The 8,411-nt window shown below is 44.3% G+C and overlaps 1 protein-coding gene across 2 annotated transcripts in view; it reads right to left on the reverse strand.

Annotated features, from left to right (window-relative positions):
• Kiaa0100 (KIAA0100 ortholog) overlaps positions 1-8,411 on the reverse strand; it is a 29,896-nt gene that overhangs the window by 12,875 nt on the left and 8,610 nt on the right. For both annotated transcript variants that reach the window (XM_028759438.1, XM_028759439.1), the window contains exons 16-24: positions 5,500-6,592; positions 4,917-5,108; positions 4,582-4,784; positions 4,311-4,429; positions 3,970-4,190; positions 3,201-3,391; positions 2,979-3,078; positions 2,651-2,853; positions 720-1,014 (exon numbers count right to left, since the gene is read on the reverse strand). In XM_028759438.1, the coding sequence (XP_028615271.1) occupies positions 720-1,014; positions 2,651-2,853; positions 2,979-3,078; positions 3,201-3,391; positions 3,970-4,190; positions 4,311-4,429; positions 4,582-4,784; positions 4,917-5,108; positions 5,500-6,592 (2,617 nt within the window). The remainder of the gene's footprint in view (positions 1-719; positions 1,015-2,650; positions 2,854-2,978; positions 3,079-3,200; positions 3,392-3,969; positions 4,191-4,310; positions 4,430-4,581; positions 4,785-4,916; positions 5,109-5,499; positions 6,593-8,411) is intronic.

Consider the following 8,411-nt stretch of genomic DNA (forward strand, 5'->3'; position numbering starts at 1 on the left):
GGCACTGACACTTCTCGCCTTGTCCTCACGGGCACCATTAACTCGCATTCCCTTACATCTGTTATATCCTACAAGGCCCAGTCCTTTCTTGCCAAGTCTTACTTACCTTTCAAGATTTCCCCAGAGGGCTACAGATAGATAAAGAACCTGGTAGTGTTCCAGTTTTATGCCAGCTAAGCACTTAAATAATCTTTGTTGCCCAAACAAAGTAAATTTATCAAAATGATGCAAGGCTGTGGATATGATCTTAGTATTTGCCCAGAATGTACAAGAACCTTAGTTCAATGTCCAACATTGAAAATTTGAAAAATAATTTTTTGTTATTGTTTTTTTGTTTGTTTAGAAAAAGTATCACTATGTAGCCTTGGCTGGCCTAGAATTTGCTATGTAGATCAGGCTGGCCTCTGCCTTGAGTGCTGAGATTAAAAATGTGTTCAACTACACCAGCAAGAAACAATTAACTTTTGCTTCTTTCTCTTACTAATTCTCTTCCGATCCCAGTACTTGCTCATCTTCTCCTGGCCACAGGATCAGACTTTTGAAGCTTCCTCATTATTAGCAATATAAACCCAAGATGGCCAAACATAAATAAATGATACTTTCATCTCTGCATCTATATCTAGATGGAACCAGTCACAACTGAGTCATTATCAAGCCCTTTTCCAAATACACGTTCATGTTCTAAATCTAAACACACAGTCTCATCTGTGGTAGCCTACCTCCTGATGACCCCTTGTCAGGTCGTCCACTGAAGCTGGGAGTGCTGACATGAGGTGGGACTTGGGGACTAGGTGGGATACCCCGCTTTGGCTTTTTGGCTGACATCTGAGGATCAATCTTCAAACCTTTCAGGGCCTCAGTAGAGAGATTACGTTTGAGTACAGCTGCTTTTTTGTAGCCATCATATAAGCCAAAGGCAATGTCCCTGTTGGTGGTTGTCCAGGAAATCCGTAAATCTACCAAATACAGCTGATGCGTATGAAAAGCAGGATCACCATCTCGAGTAGAAAGCTCCTGAGAAAAAGGAAAAAGATACCATGGTCACACAGACATTCCCACCACTACTCCTGAACAACAAATGCAGAGACAAACTTGTTATATACACAAGGAGAAATGGGAAGACCCTGGAGAAATATTAAGTAGTCTCAGTTTGTACATTCCTTTACTTCCTAACTATACCTAATGCAGTTTTAATAAATCAGTTAATTTCAAAAGCTATACTTCATCGGGAACAATGGGGAAAGCCAGCACTAAATTGTTAAGAACTTTTCCTTGTGTTAGAGAGGTGGCTCAGAGGTTAAGAGTACTGTCTGTTCTTCCAGAGGCCCGGAGTTCAATTCCCAGCATCTACATGGTAGCTCTCAACCATCTGAAGTGGGATCTGGTGCCCTCTTCTGGCCTGCAGGCATATATCCAAGCAGAGTGCTGTATGTGTAATAAATGACCTTTTTTTTTTTTAAATATTAAAGTTTGTTTTAAAAGAAATAAGTTACAAGTTGAAATGGCCTAATCATTTGCTCCTAGAACAATTTTACCCTGCCTTCTAGTTCTTACTGACTGCATAAAGATATTTTTATTTTTTTATTAATAAATAAATCTTAAAAAGCAAAAACCAAAACCTTTACTCTATTTCCTGAAGACCAAGAGATTTGTTAGAGGAAGAGAAGAAAAGGAATTTTCTTTTTTGTGGGGCGTGGTAGTACCAGGGATTGAACTCACTAATCTAATACCCTGACACTGAACTGCATGCCCAGCTCAAGAATTTTCAAGAAGGATGACAGCACATGCCTGCACTCCCAGCACTTAAGGCAGTGGCAAGAGGACAGAAAAGTCAAGAACTTCAAGTCAAGCTTGGGCTACACAAGACTATCTCAAAAACAAAACAAAGCAGCAACAGCAGCAGCAGCAATCACACTCAGCATTTAAAGGTATTCCTGTGCACACATGTACACACAGACACACAAACATCAGGTTTTTTTACATTATTAATGTAATAATTTTTTTTTTTTTAAATGAAGCTAAGCTGGGCAGTGGCGCACACCTTTAATCCCAGCACTTGGGAGGCAGAGGTAGGCAGATTTCTGAGTTTGAGGCCAGCCCGGTCTACAGAGTGAGTTCCAGGACAGCCAGGGCTACACAGAGAAACAACCCTATCTCGAAGAAAAAAAAAAAAAAGCTGGTGAGGCGGGTCAGAGTGGGTAAGGGTACTTACCACCAAACCAGTGTCCTGAGTTGGATCTTCTGGACTAATATGGTGGGAGGAGAGAACTGACTCCGACTCCCGATAACTGTACATATATACAACACCCCTGCCCAATTAATGCAACTTAAAAAAGAAGAGCAACTGACACAACTATACCAAGTGAACATATCATAGTGACATACATGGTATGAATGCAGTTAGAAACCTTACCAGAACCTAACTCTCACCCTCAATGAGATACTAGTCAGACTCAGGAGATAATAGGTGTGGACAAGCACAGGAGAGTAGGACCCACATGACAATAAGACCCAGGATACTGTATTATTGGACTTCTAAAGTCTCCAAAACTACTCGACATTTCTGTTAAGCCAACAGTAGTCTATTTTGCTCACTTAAATTGAGACATTTATTAACATAACTGATAAAAAAGAGACTGTCAAACAGTACCTCTTCAGTGGTGCGATTGCTGTGACGTTGGTAAGTAAGGGAAGACAGGCTTAATAGGTGGGTCTTTGTGATCAAAGGATCAAGGCAGTGGTCAGCGTTCTCTTCCATGGGTGAAGCCATCAGATGAACAGTCACCTGACTTAAGTCACTCACCATCTGGGTCACACTCCACTCAGAAATAAGGCGCCGCATCACTGTGCCAGCTGAAAAAAGGATCACACATTCCATGCAGAATGGTATGAAAGTATGTAAGTCATTCAAGAAGAGGAAAACATAACTAAGAAAACCACAAGGAACAGACTAGGAGAAACAGAAACTCTGGCCTGACCTTGAGGTATAAGCCGCTGAGTTCCCCGAGTGAAGACATGACCCTGACTACACTCAATCTGGATGCCCCGTTGCTGGGCAAAGGAAGCCCAGTAATGTACCTGGAAATGAGAGAGAAAAATACTGAAGAATGGCAGAAGAGAGGATTAAGAAATTCAATATATTAGAAAATAAAGAAACTAAGAAAGGGAAACCCAGCTAACTGTTAGATGCTGAGTCTAACCTGTAGCTGGGGGAACAGTGCAGTATAGGAAAGCTGTTTGTAGTGCTGGCCAAGTTTCTTCTTGCTGGGCTTCAGGTTATTAAAGAGCTTTCCTCTACAGATAGGCCTTGTGATGCTAGTCCAAGTTGCCCAGAAATTTTGCATCCAGCGCAGGGTACTACTATACACCAGAATTCGGGGCTGGGACATTGCTACAAGGAAAGGACAGACATACTCAAGCTCTGGTTCAGAAGTGAGCAAAGAGCTTGCCTAGCTTCATTTTTAGAAATTAAAAAACCCACACACCCTCCTCATATTCAGTGTCCCCAGCACCTCTTCTTTCAAGGATCTAAGCTCTCTGTTTCACCTACTGTCATGGTCTAAGTGTTTGTCTATTCATCCCCCTACCAGACTCCAACAGCCACATTTTTAGGTTAAAATCCTAAACACCAAGGTGATGGAATTGATGAGGGAAACTGATTGACAGCAAGGACAAAGACCTTATGATACTTATGACAAAGGGTGGACTGGGTCAGCTGAGGACCTTCTCTAGACACTGTATCTGAGAGCACATCCATCTTTAACTTCCTAGACTATACAACTTTGAGAACGTCCATTGCTCATAAGCAATACTAATTTATGGTATTACTGTTAACAGCTGTCCAAAACCACCAATCCTCCTGCAAAGGGCACAACCTAAAGTCTGTTCTGTCCTTCTGTCTCATCCCTCTTTGACTCTGAGTGGTCAGTACCCAAGTCCATCCCCCCATGTCCCAGGCCCAAGTCTCACTCCCACTATGGCGAGTCAAATCCATCTTGATGGAGAGATTGAGGTTCTCAGAGCGGAAGGCCCGGTAGGAGTCATGCAGCTGGCCCAAGGGTACCTCAGGCAGGAACTCGGGGGCCCTCAGAGTGACACTGTGATGATCGTGAGGGTTCCCATGGCACAGCCACTGTAGGTCCAGTGTCATGCAGAGGTCAGGCAGGTGAAGGAAGCAGCAGTCGTCATACCTGCCTCACAACGGAGCCCCAGCCCTCAGAGACTTGGTCACTTGCTTCCCTTGGCCTTTCCCGTCTCCCTCCACCCAACTCCCCCATCTAGTTGAGGCCCCCACCCTTCACTTTACTCACTTAGAAGCTGTTCTTACGTTGACATCCAGGTCCCCTTTGAACACAAACTGACCAGGTTTCCAATGAAAAGAAAGGTGGCTCCACTCCCAGTGCATGTTTTCAGTTGTATTATACGGATCCTATAATGACCCACCCGATCCCAAAGAACAAGGGTGAGCTATAGATAAAAGAACAGTCTCCCAGAGCAGCACTCTTCTCTTCGTGCCCCACATGCTGTACAGGTCCCAACTATACCATCCTAACAAGAAAATGACTCCATGGAGCCCCTCACCTCAGTGGCCAGCTGATGCAGGTTTGCTTGTTCAATATCCATATGCCAGTCTCCATGGAACAGAAGACGGCTCTTATCCCACCAGGGCAAAGGTGGGCTGGGGTCAGCTGAAGGCTTAGTCAAGAGGTCCACACATTGACCAATCAGTGTCCAGGCTGGATCCCAGCATGGGCCCCACACCACTGTGTACTGGAAGATTTCCGCTAGGGTAGAGGAATGCAGGCTTACTACAAAACACCTCTCTGTTCTTCCTTTGCTCCAAAAGGATCTCAGATTATCTTCTACCCACGGCCCATAAATACCCCTCAACCAAACCAACTGCTTCCTTTACTCACAGTGGAAGTCATGGTAAAACTTGAGTGGGGGCATGTTCCTTTCTACTGCCACGTTACCCCAGGGAAGCCCCAAATGCAGGATTTGACGTCGACGGGAGCACGGCTGGCCACTCTGCTCAGTGCCCGCAAGTCGACCCATTAGCTGCCAGTCCCGGATCTCAAACAGGTACCGTGGATAGTCTCTGATCCGAACTATTATTAGACAGCAGTTGAACACCGGATGTTTACTTTCATGCATGTTTTCCCCCTTGCTGTTATTTTACCCATCTATAATCAATCTAGAGAACAAGGGCTGGCAATTATGTAGCAAAGATAAAACAGGTCATAGAGACCACAAAGCAAAGGTGAGGGACAGAGAGAACACAACACTCAAGAGCCACAATAATCTTCAAAAAGGCTGTGCTCATTATTATGTCAGCGCAATAGTTTCAGGGTGAAAATCAGGAACAAAGGAAAGCAGGGCCATCTACTCAAACCAACTCTGGTTCTCAATACAACCTAGCTCCTTTGCAGTGACTACTCCAAGAGCTCCCTGGCACTCACAGGACAAACCCCAGGCTCCACAAATAAGAGATGCACTTACCCAGAAAAGTTTTGACATTGCACTTGAGCATACGACACCACTGAATGACAAGATCCATTCCTTCAGCAGGGAAAGGGCTGCCAGGATCGAGCTCTCGAACCTGCTGGATCACATGCTCAGGCCCATGGAAAGATGAGTCTGCCAGAGCCACCAGCTCCAGCCCTGCCAGGCTCCAAGTGAGCAGCGCACGGCGCATGGGTGTGTTGCCATAGAGACGACGAGAGCGCTGGATGTAGATTTCAATGTTTTTGCGTTCCAAAGAGGCATAGAGCTCCTCAATTTTTCGAGCTGGCAACAGCTCACCATGCTGCTTCCGCAGGGCAGCCACTTTGGCATCTAGCAACTGCAGCCTTTTGGCACTCTCCTTACTTTCATCCTTCATCAGTTCGTAGTTATCATGAAGTTTCACTTCAAAGATGTCATCGAGGAAAACCCAAGAAAAGTGCTGAACCTTTAGGAGTAAATCAGGTGGGAGAGGGGCAGGGCTTGGAGAAGCCCAAGCATGAGTCCCTCGATGCAGCCCCTTTAGCCATTTCTGAACTCCCACAGCCTCATCCAAAGTTCGAGAGAAGTCATATTGATAAGGAAACTCCACTGAGACTGATCCAAGGGAAAGAAGCCAAACCCGATTGCGGAGGGTCTGCAGTACAGGGAAGGGGTTCCTGTGGAGGATCATCTCTTCTAGCTCAGGCAGAAGCTGCACCTCAACCTCCTTGAAGTTGAAGATGCTATTGCCATCAAAGCCAGCAGCCAACTCCGGGCAGTAAGCTTGCAGCGAACCTCCATGCCGGTTCAGTGACACACTCTCTGCAGCCAGGGTAATGAACTTGTCCTCAGCCACAAAAGCTGTTAGCTTGGCAGTGCTCACCTCCAGGGTTAGGGTTAGCAGCCGCCTAGGCAGGGATGACTCAGGGAGATGGTCTTCTGGCTCACAAGTGGACTGTGGAGTTTTTAGTGAATGGGATTGAATAATCTCAGGAAACACAGTAGCTCGTAAAAGATCTCGGCACTGTAGAGTGGCCAAGACATGCTGGTACAGGTACATGTGATCTGGGGGGCTCCAGAGTAAAGTCAGCCCCGCACCACACTGAACCTTTAGGGTGTAAGAAAAGAATGTCAGTCACTATGTCTCAGAAAGGTAGAAATAACAAGACTATTATACATGACTCCTGGTTCACAAATTACATCCACACTTAAGTCCTTCCTAAGAGACCACATTAATTACTGCCTTGCTTGGTTCCTCTTAGCACTGCAGTGCTAAGTTAATAGTTGTCATTTATCTCAACTTATGAGCACTTACACTTTTGAATTTTTCTCGAAGAGATTCTAAAATGCCTTGTAAGCTTGAATCATACGTTTTCTTTGGTATTTACCATATTAAAACTAGTACATAAAAAAAAAAGAGAAAACCCTAGTATACACAGATTAATAATCATTTTCCCTTATGTTTCCATGCAGAAGTTACCATTCAATGAACACTATACAAAAACAAGTACAACTTGAAAAGTTTTACCAACAAATTAGATTTGATTCCTAAGACACAATGTAAAACTACTGGTCACACAGTATCACACAGCAACTGACTTATTACGAATGTATGTCCTGGTCATTCTGAGAGACAAAGTCAGTTCTGAATAGCTCAAGGGATGAGAAATTGAAATACCAAGACACAGACGTTCTCTTAAGTCCAGTCTCTGAAATGCAACCTCCTCAGTTTCCAAAGGAAAGTGAACTCAATGCCTCCCTTCTCCTATTTGGAAGATCCTACACCTATCTGATACTCTGTGGAGAAAGAGACTGGAAAGCCTCCAGCATTAGATCCCTTCTAGCCTTCTAAGGAACTGAGTACTTCCATAGTAGTGTCAGTGTGTCAGCACACACAGGAACCAAATTGTATGGATGGATATTAGAGAGTAACTTTCAAGAGTTAGTACTGTCTTTCCACTCTGTAGGTCCTGGGGATTGTCAGGCCTGACATCAAACATGTTGTTTACTTAAAGAGCCATCTCTCAGGCCCTCATCTTTTTCCCCCGCCAGATTTGTGTATATTAATTTTTGCTTACATGTATGTATGTACAGAAAATGCATGCTAAAATGAAGAGAAGGTATCAGATCCCTGATTACTGGAGCTATGGGTGATTATGAACCACTATGTGGGTTGTGGAATTGAACCTACAAGTCCTTTACAAGAAGGATAATAAGTGTTCTTAATCACTGAGCCTTCTCTCCAGTCACAATTATTTTCTGCCCTGATGTTTTGCTTTTTGAGACAGGGTTTCTCTGTGTAGTCCTGGCTGGCCTTGAACTCACGAATATCCACCTAATTCTGCTTCTCGAGTCCAAGGGTTAAAGGGGTGTCACCACCACTCAGCCTCTCACTTATTTTTTTTTTTTATTTATTTTTTTGTGTGACAAGGTCTCTCACTAAACCTGAAACTTGCCATTCCAGTCAAACTTGCTGTACTGTGTGACCAGTACTTTTACACACAAGGCTGGTGAGCTCTCAGGATCCACTCGCTCCATCCTTCAATGCTAGGGCTATAGGCCTGGCTCTTACACGGGTACTAAGAACTTGAACTCAGGTCCTCTAGCATGCACAGCAAGCACCCTTATCTGCTGAGCCAACTCCCACCCTCAATTTTTAAAATGCCCCCCTATTTTCATACACACACACACACACATACACACACACACATATCATATAAATACACACTGAAACACTTGTAATTAAAATGATATATCTTGCCGGGCGGTGGTGGCGCACGCCTTTAATCCCAGCACTTGGGAGGCAGAGGCAGGCGGATTTCTGAGTTCGAGAGTTCGAGGCTAGCCTGGTCTACAGAGTGAGTTCCAGGACAGCCAGGACTACACAGAGAAACCCTGTCTCGAAAAAAAAAAAAAAAAAAAATGAA

The sequence above is a fragment of the Grammomys surdaster genome, unplaced genomic scaffold, assembly GCF_004785775.1.
Source record: "Grammomys surdaster isolate TR1022 unplaced genomic scaffold, NIH_TR_1.0 126278, whole genome shotgun sequence".
NCBI lineage: Eukaryota > Metazoa > Chordata > Mammalia > Rodentia > Muridae > Grammomys > Grammomys surdaster.